The sequence below is a fragment of the Primulina eburnea genome, chromosome 11 (genome assembly GCF_022965805.1).
Source record: "Primulina eburnea isolate SZY01 chromosome 11, ASM2296580v1, whole genome shotgun sequence".
NCBI classification, from domain to species: domain Eukaryota; kingdom Viridiplantae; phylum Streptophyta; class Magnoliopsida; order Lamiales; family Gesneriaceae; genus Primulina; species Primulina eburnea.
This window is the reverse complement of record NC_133111.1, coordinates 39873420-39890458: the sequence shown is the minus strand read 5'-3', so window position 1 is coordinate 39890458 and position 17039 is coordinate 39873420. Positions and strand designations below refer to the sequence as shown.

At 33.6% G+C, this 17039-nt stretch overlaps 2 protein-coding genes across 3 annotated transcripts; one reads left to right on the top strand and one right to left on the bottom strand.

Moving 5' to 3' along the window:
* Positions 1 to 7549: 7549 nt before the first annotated feature.
* LOC140804619 (pentatricopeptide repeat-containing protein At2g21090-like) lies at positions 7550 to 9712 on the bottom strand. The gene has a single exon (XM_073160688.1). It carries the CDS (start codon positions 9642 to 9644, stop codon positions 7899 to 7901), a length of 1746 nt encoding a protein of 581 aa, XP_073016789.1. The 5' UTR covers positions 9645 to 9712; the 3' UTR covers positions 7550 to 7898.
* Positions 9713 to 11141: 1429 nt separating this feature from the next.
* LOC140805994 (histone deacetylase 14, chloroplastic) lies at positions 11142 to 16475 on the top strand. Of its 2 annotated transcripts, none has more exons than XM_073162398.1 (9): positions 11142 to 11242; positions 11647 to 11891; positions 12170 to 12244; positions 12912 to 13013; positions 13896 to 13967; positions 14192 to 14248; positions 14427 to 14678; positions 15336 to 15517; positions 16044 to 16475. In XM_073162398.1, exons 1-9 carry the CDS (start codon positions 11203 to 11205, stop codon positions 16342 to 16344), a joined length of 1326 nt encoding a protein of 441 aa, XP_073018499.1. In that variant the 5' UTR covers positions 11142 to 11202; the 3' UTR covers positions 16345 to 16475. The 2 variants fall into 2 exon arrangements, with proteins under 2 accessions (XP_073018499.1, XP_073018500.1); XM_073162399.1 differs by lacking the exon at positions 11142 to 11242 and adding an exon at positions 11304 to 11448.
* Positions 16476 to 17039: the final 564 nt, after the last annotated feature.

Genomic DNA, 17039 nt, shown 5'->3' with positions numbered 1-17039 from the left:
AAAGACTCAAATTGAAAGGAAAAATAATAATAGGCTAAAATCGTGAATTTCCCGACAACATGATTAAAAATTAAAAATGTGCACATCATATTGATCATATTTTTTTTTATAGAAGCCCTGGCCCCTCAACCAGTCAATTATAGCATGTGCACGTCTCTTCCTCTCACGCGATCCCCCCTAGCCCTTGAACCGACCCTTGTGCAGCCACCCTAAGACCATCATGCAGCCGTCCTAAGTCTCCCGGTCAAGCCATAAATGGCAGCTAACCATCGTGGCCCTCAAAGTGTCCTAGCCGAAGAGTCCTTGTCCCACAAGAGTTCTATTTTCGAGCAACCCCTTCATGCTTCATGTCCAGCCCTTGTATCAGCTTGTCTAGGCCCTTAAACTCTCTTAAACTTGTCCTTTCCCATATCCCTATGATGGCATCCTTTTCATGCACCATTAACACAGGTTTTGGATCATGAAATCATGAGTTTTTGACAAAGCATGGCATAAAAACAAAAATAAATGCAAGGCAACATATTTTTATGTAAATATACATCAAATCCATAATATGGTGTGATAGATAAGAAAAATAAGACTAAGGCGTGTCTTTGTGTATATTACGCTCAAAAACAATTTTGCGATGCGAGGACTCGACGAGGAGAAGACCCTATGCTGATTTTCCTTCCAAAACTCACGAGTTTTTCCTTCAAATTTTCATGTTGTGTGTGTTTGGTGTGTTGCCGAAGAGTCCTTGTATTGTTGTGTGATATGTGTGTGTGTTTTGTGTGGATTGTGGGAGGGTTTTTTGACCTTTTATTTTAGTTAAAACATGTTGCAAGTTTGAGCCAATTAGTCAAGTATAATAGGCTCATTAAACCCATTAGTTATTGTTTAATATATTTTGTTTAGGAAAGTTTGTGAAAATAATAGTCGAGTTCTCAAAAAGTTCATATTTTCGTCGAAAATCGAATATCGTTTAAAAATACTTCTCGGCATATAAAATCACCTAATTTTTGAAAATACCACACAACATATACCATATATTAAACAATTAAAAATAATTAATAAAATTGTTTTGCCTCATATAGCCCCCAGTCTCCATTCTTCGATCGCGTCTCGAATAAGCTTTAAAACACACTTTTATACATTCATGTAGAAAAGTGCATTTTAAACATGTAAGCATGTACACTATATTTAATTTATGCAATTAAAACTATTTAATTAGTCATTTTCATTTTTTCTAAATTCGCATGCAGTTAGTATAGTTTATCACATTTTGGATCTTATGCATTTAGTTAGTTGTGTTAGTTGTGAGGTGTTGTTTTCTTTAATTAACAACTTAAAATAATATCGTACTTCATCAAATATTAGAAAATGTATATCTATTTGATAGTTTTTTTTAGTAATATAATAGTAAGATTTTAAATAATATATATACACACACATACATACATATTAATTGTTTTGTAGCCTAACTAAAAATTGTAAATATTATTATTATTTTGATGTGATGTCAATCGAGTAATACAATATTAGGTATAATGAAGTTCAGTTTTTTGCTACTCTAATGGTAGTGTGGTGACATAAACCTCATCAGTCATCCAACATAGAAGATGTATGAGTTCGATTCAAATTCTCAGGTAATAGTGAAAAACCCACCATCCATGTAATAATAATAAATAATAAAATTTGGAGCAATAATAAATAATAAAAAAATTAGTCAGAGCATCTAATAATTAGAAAATATTTTTTGCATAAATAATCCTTATTAATTTGATTTTTTTTTATCATATTGATTATCTAAATATTATTTACTCCAATAATTATATGAAAAATATAATTTTTACTTTTGACAAATTATTTTAATTTTAAATAATTATCTATCTTTAAAAAACTTGAAAAACAGAGAAGGGTAATTTTTGCATTTAGTTAGATAAAAAAAAAATAGGTTGAGTGTTGTTAACAAGTATTAGAGTTTAAATTACACGATTTTCGATCTCATGATCAAGAAATATAATCAAATATGATATATGAAATAGATTAAAACATGATGTCAATAACGATCACCGTTACGTCAGCGATATATATCCAATGCTATATTAGGACTTCAATTAGTTTTACTGAAAATGTTGCATAAAGTCTTATTATAATTAATAAACTATAACTTTAACTAATTAGATAACCAAAATTCAATTTAAACCAATTTTAAAAAAAAAAAAAACCGAATTTTCTTCTTCCTTTCTAATTAGATTTCTTTTCGATGCACTTCGAATGTGACAACAAAAATTGTAGCAAATCATGTCTAGTTCATTACAAAGATAACATAGAATACCATGTAACTTTTATATATATATATATATATATATATATATATATATATATATATCCAAGTTGATACAATCCATGAAGGATTCGTGGACGACATGGCTATAATGTAATCAGTTTAAAGTAGTATTCCGATCGGACTGTTCTTGGTTAAATAGATCAAAATGACTTTAGGTCCGTGTCGAGAATTCAACCAAAGTCTCACGTTGAAAATACACGAGAAAAGATCAATATGTCAATAAGATGAATGATATTTGTATTGGTATGCGGTCTTTTGGTAAAATCCAAAACAAATACACGAAGATTTATCTCCACAGTAGACAATATCCTATCATTGTGAAGATACGTGACTTTCACCGTTGAACGGTTCGAAAAACAAGACAATTAAGAAAATAATTTCAAATGGAAAATGTTAATCGCGCGACCTGGTTCGACACAATTTGAACTCATAAGAGTCCCATGTCTCACTCACTTATAAACCAACCAACCATACTTGGTATTACAGAGCATGCTACATGAAGTCTAGTACTAGACACAATGCAAGCTATAAATCCCTAAAGTGGTGGATCCATCCACAGGACTGAGGCCATAAATATCTTCCCATGTACAAAAAGACTATTAAATAACGAGCAGAGGAGACAAACAAATTTAGACTACAAAATCCTGACCCTGGTCTGCAGACAAAATATGACAATATCTCTTTTAAAAAAAACTAAAACCCAGTTTATATTTGATGCCAACAAGAGGAATACAAACATCTAGGAAACAAAGAAACCATATGCTTAGGTTGACAAATTTGCAGACATAATTTTAGGGACACTTATCATTCTTCATTTATCTTGCGACATTTCTATGGCCTTTGGTTCTGTAAAAGCCATACAAGATTTGTGTTCAAACCATATCTGAATCCATCTGTGATTTGATTGTTTCTCTCCAAGGCTCATGAATTCCTCACTTGCCTATGGTCCCATTGTTTTTTAGCTTCGAATTTTGACCATCTTTTCATATGCATAGTAGTATCTCTCTCTCTCTCTCTTGAAAATATCAGTGCTACCTATAGATATATAAATGATTGGAGGTCCACTCATTTATAGAAAATTAAACACACCATACATACATACATACATACATACATATATATATATATATATATATATACATATATATATATATATATGAGAGTTGTTACCCTGCACCCCAGGGGTGCAGGGTAACATGGGCGCCTGCACAGCTGGCACTGTGCTGACGCCCGCGCATAACGTAACAACGTTTAGCGACGGTTTCTGAGATTCCGTCGCTACTCGCGACGGTTTACCATAATCCGTCGTCACTAGCGACGGCTAATGTAAACCGTCGCTAAACACCAATTTTTTTTTAAAAAAAAAACTGACACAGAGGCGGCCTCACAATGGAAAGGGTGTTAAATAGGTGTTACACCCCATTCTGGATGCTCTTATGGACGTGATTTTGTATCCATACTGTAGATAAATTGAGATCAATCAACAGAATGCAAAATTTCCAAGATGTGCAGGGTATTTGAAGGTAAATTTTGTGTTTGAAAAATCAAACACTGAAGCTGTTGGATATAAAATCCGGTTTCGGTTGGTGTCCTATAAATCTTTAACAGCCGATAGAAAAAGTAGATTTACAAATTTTACCGAACAATGAAACACCTTGCACATCTTGGAAATTTTGAATTCTGTTGTTTGATCTCAATTTATCTACAGTATGGATACAAAATCACTTTCATAAGAGCACCCACAATGGGGTGTTAACACCCCTCTCTATTGTGAGTGAGCGTTTGTGCCAGTTTTTTTTTAAAAAAATTGGACAATTAGCGACGGTTTATTACAAACCGTTGCTAGTAGCGACGGATTTAAAAAACCGTCGCTCGTGGCGACGGAATCATAAAACCATCGCTAAACGTGGCGCCCAGCTGGCTCAGGCGCCCATGTTACCCTGCACCCCTGGGGTGCAGGGTAACAACCCTCTATATATATATATACATATATATATATATATATATAATTGTGATTTTTATACTTATGATTATTAGTAAACTTTGGAAAAAAATAGTTAGTACAGGAGTGTCAAATGTTGTAATATAGTGTATAATAACATAGATAGTAATGATTTTAACTGGAGATGATTTGCTGTATTATCATTGTTTTATTATAATTTATTAAGCTCTTCTATATAAAAATTATTTTTTATTTTGACTCTGAAGACATATTTATTTATTGTTGTCACAGATTTATTTGTTGGAAAATGGGTTAGTTCCAACGATTCTCGTCCGATAAAATTGAAAATTGGCTTGAAATTGAAATGTTCAATTTGAGCATATATTTTTAGGTATAGATTTTCTCAAAACCAATATCGGGTAAATGAATAGTGACGATCTGTGCGATCTTGATCATTATATCAAGATCTGACGGACTGGATTCAATAGTCGCCAAGAAATATGCCATGGCTCAACTAGTTGTTCTAACGAGTCCCATGACTTCGCCATGGATGGTCCATATGGGCTCAACACGGGCGTCATATCGACTACGTGTGGGAGCAAGCTCAATGTGTTGGCTATGCAAGGATTATTTCTTGTTTGCGAAAAGGTTTACCAAAGGATACATGAATAGGACTTCCCTATAACTTTCTTTTTCATAATAAAAATTAAATTTTTTTGTTCTCTCTATCTCTTTTATTTAATCCTAGTTTTGAATTTCAAAAAATTAGGTCCAAATTTCTAGGACTTCGAATCTTAAATTCGGTTTCTCAACAAAACATTAATGCTTAAATTTAAGTTTCTAAAATACTTTAAGAATTCGAAAACAGTTAAAATGGAGAAATTTTAAACATATCGCTACACCAACTTTGTAGTCATCTTCTGTTGGAAACCGATTTAATCATCTCCTGGTAACAGTAGTGCGGAACAATATCATTTTGAGTAGATCTCTTGTGAGACGGTCTCACGACTCTTTATCTATGAGATGGGTCAACTTTACCGATATTCACAATAAAAAGTAGTACTCTTAGCATAAAAAACAATATTTTTTCATGGATGACTCAAATAAGAAATTTGTCTCACAAAATACGACACGTGAAACCGTCTTACACAAGTTTTTGTCTATCATTTTTAAGAATATAGAATATAAGACTTCGTTTAGACAAGTATTTATAAAATGTTTTTCTTGATTTACGGTCATCGAAAGGATACTAAACAACCAAATCGCGCATCATATAGACAAGTTGAGCCAAGCACTGAAATATTCTTTTATAAGCATATTGACAAGAGTCAGTGTCAGTAATTAGACCAAAATAGTCGAAAATTAAAAATTTATTTTACCAAACTCAAACTTTAAAAAACTAATTATTGACCAAAACCCGAAATTAGACGAATTAATGTAAAAAAAAAATATCATTTTCCCAAATTTGACTGTAATTTAAAAGCCAGTGATGATGACTTGGACAATCAAAAAAAAAAATCAACAATTAGAAGGCAAACACATGAACTTTTTATATCTATAACAAAGGAGTACGTATATTGTTACACTCATATTTCATTGCGTAGCACGATGGCCTACCTTTCCCTAGAAGAGTCAAGTTTCTAATATATATATCTTTCACTATCTCAATATTAAAGACACGTAACATTTGACTTCCCATTTTCACTCGAATTCATGAAATATCCATTAAAGAGATTGATTTAGCACAAGGGTTGTCTTACATTGTAGATACAAATGTATGAATCAATATAAATGCGAGAGAGGGCCCAATTGCTAGAAAACAAAAACATTTTATCGGAACTTAACACAGATTTCGATGGGGTAATTAAAGATCTTGCTAAGATTAAGACCCTAAAAAACAAAACCCTATTGGCTATTGCCTCCTAATTGCTTTCCTCTTGGATTTATACAATTTGTTGGAGAAATTTGGAACAAAACCCTATTGTTAGCCGTGCGTGTGCACGTTTGGGGGAGATGGTTCTTGAATCTCGTCCATGCTAGGCACCATCAAGCTTCAATTCTAGCATAATATGGTGTCACTACTTTTATTCAAAAGAAATGAATTTAGTTTGTATGATGTATATAGGAAGGGTCCATGTCATTAAATGTTCATGCATGTCTATTCTTTTCTATATCGAAAATGAAAATATCTAGCTAGCTAGTTGATGAGGACTTCCAGTTTAAATAATTTTATTTCAATTAACCACGAAAAAATTATAATTTTGATCATGTAATTTGATTTTTTTAGTTATTCCCGACAGTAAGCTTAGTCTTAGTCCAATACATTGGTTCTTGTTTTCACTTTTAGTTATTTTTTGTCAGAATGTTGATATTGTTACATAGGACGAGGTCGACATTGGCCCTGTGAGCCAATCCCTCAGCTACCGCCACTAAACCCCAAAAAATTCTCATAATTAAAGTTGTACTACAATTAGCATCACGACTTTTTCGGGCAGACCTATTAGAATTCAAGTCACGGACTCTTAACATTTGGTTATGTCATAACGTTTATGGTCTAGGAATACAAAATAGATATAAAACATGATAGAGGTTAGACCAATAAAGGTGAGACAAAAAAATTCAAGAGGTTATGGGTAAATTTTTTGAATGTTCAATTATTGTTATTCCCCTATTTTTTTGATAATGCATTGAATTTTTATAACATTGCTATAGACCATCATTGTCATCCTTATCATAAGAACTCGGCATTGAAGATACTCTAAAATGGTTTATATATGTATCATTATCATCCATATCATTTGAACTCGGCATCGAACATACTCCAAAATGGTCATATGTGTGTGTATGTGTGTGTGTGTATTATCATTAGCATCCATATCGTTTGAACTCGACATTGAACATACTCTAAAATGAATTAGTCTATGCTACATCTGTAGTATTTCTCCATCTATGATACGGTCATAGCCCTTGAATTATCAATATATATGTCAATTTTCATAAAAAAGTGAGGAACCCATGTGATTTAATAGTATTAAAATAAGAGAGAAACACTCCCTGTGTAACATAGATTAATCCCTCTAAAATGTTTGTATATATGGATTTCATAAATTCAAGTGAGGTTTTATGAGGATGCAAGAGAAACACTCTAATGGAAGGCCCATCAATCCCATATAATGTCGGACCATATGATCATAGAATTTGGACTTACGTCATGGACTTAGAAACCAGGCTTTAATTATAAGTCCCAATATTGTATAGTTTTCTTGGGATTGGATCTATATGGCAACAACTTTTGGACTCAAATTTCATGAATTTTCAGCATACACTGAAGTTATAACTTTTAATTTCCAGATAATAAAGAGGTCCATATGAATGGTTACCCATAATAATCTAAAAACAAAATAAAATTATCAGTAATTCGCCAATATTGAGTGATCTCTTGTTCTAGGAGATCTTGCCATTTTTGGAACGAACTTCTTTTTGCTGTATTGTATTGTTATCGAGGGGCAGAGGGTCACCACACGGTTTGGGGTGATTATATTATATTTTGGGCCGTGAGGACTATTGCATATAACCTGATGTGAGTTCCCTCTTCAATGTATAACTGGATTTTGAAAAAAAGTCCTCCTAAGTTAAATAAGATCGAGGCACCCCATTAAGTTCGAGAGAAACCGGAATCTCAATATGCATATATCCAGAATTCTTCATCTGGTCTACAAGACTAAGAAGTAATTCTTGTATTTCTACCATGTCAGAGTTGAACCTGTCTTCAGCCACAAAGTTTTGTCTTGCATTCTTTATCTCTATCCAGCTAAACCCGGCTTCTTTCTTGAGATCCTTTTCGCCCATGAATTTTCTAATTCGACCAGAATCATTCCACTTCCCAGCTGTAGCATAAATATTGGAAAGCATCACATATCTTCCGGTATTCTCAGGCTCTAGATTGAATAAAGATTCTGCTGCCTTTGTGGCAAGTTCCATGTTTCCATGGACACGACAAGAACTTAGTAGAGAACCCCACATTCCAATATGATCAGCACCATTCGGAGCTTTCTCAATCACCTCTACTGCTTCTTTGAGCCTATTCTTTCTTCCGAGCAAATCAACCAAAATTGAATAATGTTCTAAGTGTGGAGTAAGGTTAAAATCTCTTTCCATCATTTCAAGAACTTGAACACCCATAGATTCTAGACCTGAGTGGCTACAAGCTGATAAAACTGCCATGAATGTCAGATGATTTGGTCTAACATTTGCTTTTATCATCATCTCAAAGATGGAAATAGACGCCTCCCCATGACCGTTTTGAGCGAGACCAGTTATTATCGTATTCCACGTAACAATGTCCTTATTAAATGGTCTGTCAAACAACCTCAGTGAAGATATCATATCACCACACTTACAATACATGTCAATTAGTGCATTGATCAAAAAAACGTTATCAAAGATCGTACTACTTCTGATTCTAACGATACGGCAATGTATTTGCTTCCCTCTTTCAATAAGAGCTAAATCAGCACAAGCACCTAAAACACTGACATATGTAACATCATTAGGAACTACGCCTTCATCCTTCATTTTCTTGAAAAATGACACAGATTTTTCTCCCTCCCCGTTTCGTACCAATTCCATGATCAAAGTGGTCCAAGAAACCACATTCTTAACCGGAATTTGATCGAAAATTTGACAAGCATCTACCATTCTAGATGCACTGGCACAAGCAACCACCATCGAATTCCAAGAAACAACATCTTTCTCTTCCATTCGACTAAAAATCGAATAAGAACTCTCAACTTCACCACATTTCCCATAAGCATCAATCAAAGCATTTGAAACGACCACATTGAAATCCAAATCCATCACAAAAGCAATACCGTGTACCTGGCGCAGAAGCCCCAACTCAGCCAAGTTAGCACATGCGTTTGCCAAACCAACAACCGTAAACTCATCCATCAAAATTACATTCCTTCCACATCTTTGCATTCCCTTAAACAAATCAATTGCTTCCTTATAACACCTACTTCTAGATAAACCCGAAATCATAGAATTATAACTCACAAGATTTGGTTCAGGCATTTCATGAAGCAGCTGGCGGGCATTTCGAAAACAGCCCATCTGACTGTAGGCAAAGATCATAGTATTCCACGAGTGCGCATTCTTATAAGCAAGATTATCGAACAATTTATGGGCCAAATCTATCGAGCTGCATTTGGCATACAAGTCTATAAGGCGGTTGGCGAAAAATGTATCAAGAATTAAACCAGTTTTGATTAGGTACGAGTGTAGAGCTCTCCCCAGCTTGAAATTCTTGGCTTTGATGCAGTTTGAGAGAAGGGTTGCACAAAAAAATTGAGATTCATCAGCCAAGATTTTCATTAATTCTGTATTAGATTCCTGTAGGGGAGTATTCTGTTAGTTCATGACTTCATGCCACTCTATTTTTTTGTGGGAAAATTGATTTGATAATAAAACTTTTTTTTTGGTTTATGACATTTATTTCAAAATTATTATTTATTCTGAAAATATATTTAATAAGAATTATAAAATATCTATTAATTGTAGAGAAACCCAAAAGTAAATCATATTCCTAGCTAAATATATCAATGAATCTCGAAATGTATGTGTCTGTCACATAATATAAGTAAAACTGTCGTATTTGTAGTTTCAGCAGACTGTAATAAATATATCAATTAAATATCCATATTTTAATCATTTAGTCTTTTTAAATACTAGTACAACATACACAAGTGTTGCATGCGTAATTATTATTTTTAATTTGATCAAATAATACTAAACAATTAACACGAAATTATTTTCAGTTTAGAAGAGTTGTTCGATTTAAAATTGAAGTTTTGTTTAAAAAAATTTCTATGTAAAATATGGTGTGTCTTGAAGAGTTTTTTAGTAAGGTAATAATGATAATTATAAAACCCGAAAATTAAATATTTTAGTGTCTTTTAAGATAATTACTCTATGAATCTCACACTTAATAATATAATATTGATATTATCTATGATTTTAAGTATCTTGTATATTCCTTCAAAAAAAAAAGTATCTTCTTGTATATTCCTTCAAAAAAAAAAGTATCTTGTATATAAAATTCTTATATACTAAAATCATAGTGATAATAATATATTATGGATTTAATATAGATACTCATTTACACAATATAGCATAAAACTATCAAACGATAAAATAAATACTTTTTTCGCAAAAACTTGTATGAGACGGTTTTATTGGTCGTATTTTTTGAGACAAATCTCTTATTTGGGTGATCCATGAAAAAATATTATTTTTTATGCTAAGAGTATTATTTTTTATTATGAATATTAGTAGGTTTGATCCGTCTCACAGATAAAGATTCGTGAAACCGTCTCACAAGACTCAAGAGATCTAGTCTATTTCTTTTATTTAAATAAAAAATTAATAACAAACATATGTTTTATGAGAACAATCCCAAAACATATAGTCGCCACTATTTTTGAATGAAGTGTTTTTTTTTTCACTCGGGACAATTTTTTACCAAACAAAAGATATTACAGCATGATGAATTCGTTTTATAAGCTCATGAACGGATTAATTCATACGGGCCACATTATCATGGGCCTGGATTTAGCCCAAAACAAGCTTTAATATCAAGTCTGAAGGCCCAACCCGCTAGTTCATAAAGATATCTTTAATACGTGATTATGACTATGAATTAGTTTAAGCCTATGATTATGTTTTTTTAATTGATCAACTAATACGGGCCACATAAACTATTGGTCCTAGATTCAGCCCAAAACAGGATAAAGCCCTCAATAGAAATGGCCCAAATATGCTTCAAGCTCTCAAGTCTGACGGCCCAAATATGCTTCAGGCTCTCAAGTCTGACGGTCCAACAACTGGAGAAACTATCTTCGGTTGATTCAGTATGTGGCGTTCAAAAATCTGAATGGAGCTTCGCTTATTCTCCACGCCTTCATCTTGTGCTGGTAATTTATAAGTTTCATCCTTCTCTAATAATTTTGAGCTTGGATTACCTGTTAATGGGTTGAATTCGTTCATATCAAATCGTTGTGAGTTTAGTGATACTATGTAAAGCGCAATTTTTTTGGTGTGGTGTATCTCAGCATGATAGATTTTGTGATTTTCAATGGTTGAATTTTGAGGATTTTTGAAGAATAAGCTGCAATACGAGGTCCCTTTGTTCGGGTTATCCTATTTGTTTGTCTCATGTTTGTGATGATGTATAGATTTGATCCTGTTGGCCTTTTGTGTGACATTTTATGCAATGCATTTTTTTTCTAGTTCTTAGCTACTGAACATGCATGCATTGGGATCTTGTTTATGGGATATTGTTTTTATGTCTTCTTCACCGTCCCATTTGGTCCTGTAGGCTATGTATTCTCGGGGTTCAGGAGTCGCATAATTTGGTGGAATAAGCATCACTTCTATGCTTTTAATAGCAAGAATGTATACATGGAGAACTATGTGACATATGAAAGGAAACATTGTTCGAGAAAACATGGGAGTTTCACTTTTTGTTTGAGCTCGGAGAATGTTCCTTCTGTACCTTCAAAAGCGGAGTGGCTCAGTGGCAAAGTGATATATTCAGTTGCTCCTGCCATGGGCCATAACAAGGTATAAATATTCGTGACGTCGGATTTTTAGTCAGTGCTGATTATAATTTTCAAAACAGATTTGTGGAGAGCGTGGTTTCTTTTACACATGAAATGGAATTATATTTGTGTTTGTATTCCGACTGAAATTAAAGGCCGATGTATAAGAATTCTTCATCTAATGGACGAGTAATATTTAGTTGTTCTTAGTTCATCAAATGCCACAATTTCTAGAGGTCAGTTGACATTTTCAGTTCGTTTAATCTGTATTTTTTTCACCTTATGAATTCCTTCCTTCAGGATGCTCACCCTGAATGTAATTCTAGAGTTCCTGCGATAACCACCACGCTTGCAACCATGGGGTTGACTCCAGAGGTGCGAAACATTAGCTTTTGCCATTTTCATAGAAAAGTATGACAGATCATTCTTATAATTCATGACACTTGTTTTTATGCATGGCGATTTTGATGCACGCATTCATGTGACTAATTATTTGATCTCAATGAGTCAAAATATTTCGTGATATTCTGAAAACAGAAAAAATTACTGTTAAATTCTATTGATATTGACACAATTGTTCCGAGTCTCTAAACTGTAATATTTAAAAGAGAAGGATGAAAAGCTTTGCAAATATACCCTGCAAAATGTAAATTTTTTTGAGGAAAATTATAATCATATGGTGTAACTTAATTTTCTTCAACCAGGTCTTCACGAATCCCTTTGAGAATCTTATATGATTGAACAAAAATTATGGTAGTTGTCTGGGTTTGATAATTGCATCGCTTGTCTGGTTTAACGAAGTGTTAAAGAATCTGATTTGCTTCTAGGAGGGAAAAATTATCTCTCTTTCAAGTGAATTCTTCTACTGTATCTTTCTGGTTTTCTTCTTTAACTTTTAATTGTTTAAATGGGCATGGAAGCAGTTGAAGCTTTAATGATTATTGTGATTACTGCAAAAGCATTATTGTCACTTTGTCCCATTAAATTTTGTTTTGAAACTAGATATTGTACTTTCTTGTTCATCATCCTCTTTGTGTTTCAGTTCAGGAGCTCAGAGATCATAGAACTTCGAAAATTCAGCCCTGCTAGTTCCGATGATATAGCTAGTGTTCATGAAAGGGCTTATGTATCTGGACTTGAGAAGGTACGAATAGTATAACTCTTTTTTAATTAGGTCCCTTCATGCTAGTCTTTTCTTGTTGATTGAATCCATCCACATGTAACTATTACATATGGGCTATGGCTGAAAAAAAATGATATTTTACATTGTTTTTAATATTTCCATTCTGAGCTTTTAACCTTGCCTACAAGAAATGTCTGTGATTGTTTTCCATTTTGTAGTTATATTATTTGCTCTCTGATTGCTTATTTTCATGCTTCTGTCAATGAAGTTCTGAATTCTAATGTCAATTCTTTTATTGTCCCTCCACACAAGTTCTAGTCAACTAACCAGTAAATGAGAAAAAATATCACTTAGTTAAGGCTTCATATTGGCCTTCAGTTGCCTTTGGCATTCTGAGGTAGAAAATGTAAACTATAATTCCACTCTAATCTCTAGATTCTATTGTGTTATGTGTGTAGACCAAATTTAGAAATTAAATTTGTGGTTGTTTCCAGAGATAGATGCCTGGACAGTTGGATTGGAAGAACAAAAAATGGGGAGCTGAAGCCAAATTATGTGGCTATAACTTTTGGTTATTCAAAAACTAATAACTGTGTTTTCTTGTTCTTATAATTGTTCTCAGACTACAGTTTCAATTATGCCAAAAAAAGAAATAGAAAGAAAAATACAGCCATTCAAGAAAAAAGTAAATTTTTAAAAACAAAATATATAGTGGGAATGCGAGGCTTTGGAAACTGCCAGTTATTGAGCTGCCTCAATAATTTATACCCATTTTCACTTTTTTTAAAACAAAATTGGCAGAATCTGAGGTCTGAGACGATTTTGTGTCTTTGGCAGAATCTAATTTTGTGTCTTTGGTGCTTGAAAAATTTACCATCTGAAATATTTTCTCATGGTCTATAGGCCATGGCGCAAGCCTCTGAGCAAGGGCTCATTTTGATTGAAGGCTCTGGACCAACTTATGCTACCTCCACGGTGAGGACACACTTCTGAAATAATAAGCAGTTTTTATCTTTAGCCGACAAGTATCAGCAATGTTTGAGTGAAGTAGTGAATTAGATTGCCTACTGAAGAATGTGTATTTTGATGCAAGAAAGGATTTGGCCTATTAAATCATTTGGAATCGTTCATGACTTAGAAGTGCATCTGTACCATGCGCTAATGAACTTCTTTAGCTTTAACATTCTCTATGTCTACAGACCTTCCAGGAGTCCTTATTGGCAGCTGGAGCTGGACTTTCAATAGTGGATGCAGTGGTGATGTCTCAATCTAGGCGTCAGTCACTTTGTGATGGTCTTTCACTCACATTTTTATTTTAACAACTACTGTGTGTATAATCATCTGAGGTTTGATTCATGTCCAACATGCATATGAATCTGATATTATTTGCTACCGTTTGGAAAAATTCTCTGATAATATGGTCTAATGATGAAGGTAGCCGCATCAAAGATCAGTGAAGATCCTCCAGTTGGTTTTGCTTTGGTCCGGCCACCGGGTCATCATGCTGTTCCAACAGGACCCATGGGATTTTGTGTTTTCGGAAATGTGGCAATTGCTGCTCGATATGCGCAGCGTGCTCATGGATTGAAGCGTGTGTTTATCATTGATTTTGATGTGCACCACGGGAATGGAACCAATGACGCCTTCTACGACGACCCTGACATATTTTTTCTTTCAACCCACCAAGTAAGCACTTTAATTTGTCAAAGTTCAAAATGCTCCGAGTATCTTTGTTATTTTCAGTTTTCGATCAATAATGTCGAAGAAATGTAGCTAGATGTCTAATAAATTTTTTTAAATTTGAGTTCTTTTTCCCCCTGGACCACGATTCCTAGAGTTTGAGCAAGCAGTTGGTCATTTTCAAGTTCTATGATTATGAAGATGACAGACAATGATATTTGCTATATTGTAAAATCTGAGGATGGTTCATGCATAGAAGTATGGAATCATAAAAAAATCCATCAATTCGTGAATGCCTAACCCAAATATAGAAACTTTGGTTATGGTTTCATGCTGAGGATACAAGAAATGCCCTCAGTTTGAAAATTGGTACACTATTATTATTTCGGGCTTGACTATTTATTTGAATGCATGGCTTGCTTTGAAAATGCGAGCAATGTTCAACACTCCAAATCGACACTTGCTGAGACTTCTCAAAATGTATCCAACACTCGAGGACCCAAAAGTCAATATATCTGAAAAAATAAGGAGCATGTATAAAGCAGTAAAGCACATGTTACTCATTGAAATCACTCTCAGCTTTTGATGCCAGGTCTAAAGCGATTGACACATCTAACGTTGAGTGATTAATCTTATTCCATTTATATTTTGTAACTTGTGTAGGATGGGAGCTATCCAGGTACCGGCAGAATAAACCAGATAGGCCGTGGAGATGGCGAAGGATCGACACTAAATCTTCCTTTACCCGGAGGATCAGGTGATATAGCCATGCGAACTGTCTTTGATGAAGTTGTGGTCCTTTGTGCTCAGAGGTTCAAGCCAGATATAATTCTCGTTTCAGCTGGGTGAGTAGCCCCTAAATTAATTTCCTCTTAAAAAGTATTACATCTTGTTCTCATGTTTATAATTCACGCCTAGTTTAAATTCTTGTGATATATAGTTGTTATTGCTGTAGAGTTTATCCTTCCCTGGGAGATATCATAGCAATTGGCTAAATTTAGATGGGCGCAAGTTTATCGAACACGTCTTGTTTTCTTTATATAAAAACACCAGTTCCTGCTTAGATTTTCTCCTGTGATGTTCTTGCTATCAAACTCCATGTCAAAGTCATCATGAAAATGAACACGAAATTAGACTGCTACCGCGTATCAGCGACAGGTTTGAATGAGTATATAATTAAAATTAGTTACATATATCCTATCAAAGCAATGAACCACGGCATATATGTTCGGCTTGGTTACCTCTCAGATTCAATAACGCAGGACAAGTACTCCTATGAATTCTGGAACTCGTTTGTGCTATTAAGTGACCCCTGCTACGTGTCGTTTTCCTTAACCACCCTTTTCATTTACATGCAATATTTGTGTCCAGATACGACGCTCATGTGTTGGATCCACTAGCCAGTCTGCAGTTCACAACAGGGACATATTACATGCTAGCCTCAAGCATCAAGCAACTCGCGAAAGATTTGTGCAGAGGCCGGTGTGTGTTTTTCTTAGAGGGAGGCTACAACCTGAGTTCTCTTTCTCATTCTGTTGCTGACTCGTTTCGCGCGTTTCTTGGGGAACCGAGCCGGGCTTCAGAGTTTGACAACCCTGCAGTCCTGTATGAAGAACCTTTGAAAAAGGTGAAGGAAGCAATTCAGAAAGTCAAGAGCATTCACTCTCTGTGAAAATATTGATCCAGTTCCTTGAAATTTAGAAAATCTATAAATATTACACACGAAATTATTTCAATTACATGTTGTCTTTTATTAATGTATTTCATATTGTTGTTCACTTTCATGTATAATATCGTGTTGCATCCGTGTAAAATAATTTTTATAATTAATTCTATTTATATTAAATAATGGTAATATAATAATATGAAAAAGTAGTAAAAAGAATGAATTGTAATTTGAAATAATGTAATTAAAAAATAAAAAAGATAGAGGAAGTAAATTGCCATTTGTAATAAGAATTTTAAAAAAAGAAAAAAGAAAAAAAGAAAAAGGCAATTACACCAATTTTGTTATTATTATAGAGATTATGCGAATTTTGATGTCATGGTTTATCTTTTTATTCTATTAATTTTATTTTTATTTTATTTAAAATTTATTATTAAAAAAATAGCCTCGTAATTTTTTATCAGCTCACAAATCTATTTAAATCATATAAATATTTATTTAAATTTAAATAATCATGTTATAAAATACCATAATCATATAATTTTTACTTAATTTCTAAAATTTTTGGATGAGTATTTTTTTCTTTTTTTTAAAACGTATGAGCGTTTCCATCTCACCCTCCTCAAATTTAAAACTATTATTTGTTAAAACGTGGCGGCCAAATCCAAAGAAGGAAATTTTACATCACTTGTGCGTGGCTA

Excerpts from the sequence above, each read along its gene's own strand:
- LOC140804619 (XM_073160688.1), bottom strand. The coding sequence starts at position 9,644 with ATGAAAATCTTGGCTGATGAATCTCAATTTTTTTGTGCAACCCTTCTC.
- LOC140805994 (XM_073162398.1), top strand. The coding sequence starts at position 11,203 with ATGGAGCTTCGCTTATTCTCCACGCCTTCATCTTGTGCTG. Across the intron at positions 11,892-12,169 it reads CTGCCATGGGCCATAACAAG|GATGCTCACCCTGAATGTAA; the intron begins GTATAAATATTC and ends TCCTTCCTTCAG. Across the intron at positions 14,679-15,335 it reads TTTTTCTTTCAACCCACCAA|GATGGGAGCTATCCAGGTAC; the intron begins GTAAGCACTTTA and ends TAACTTGTGTAG.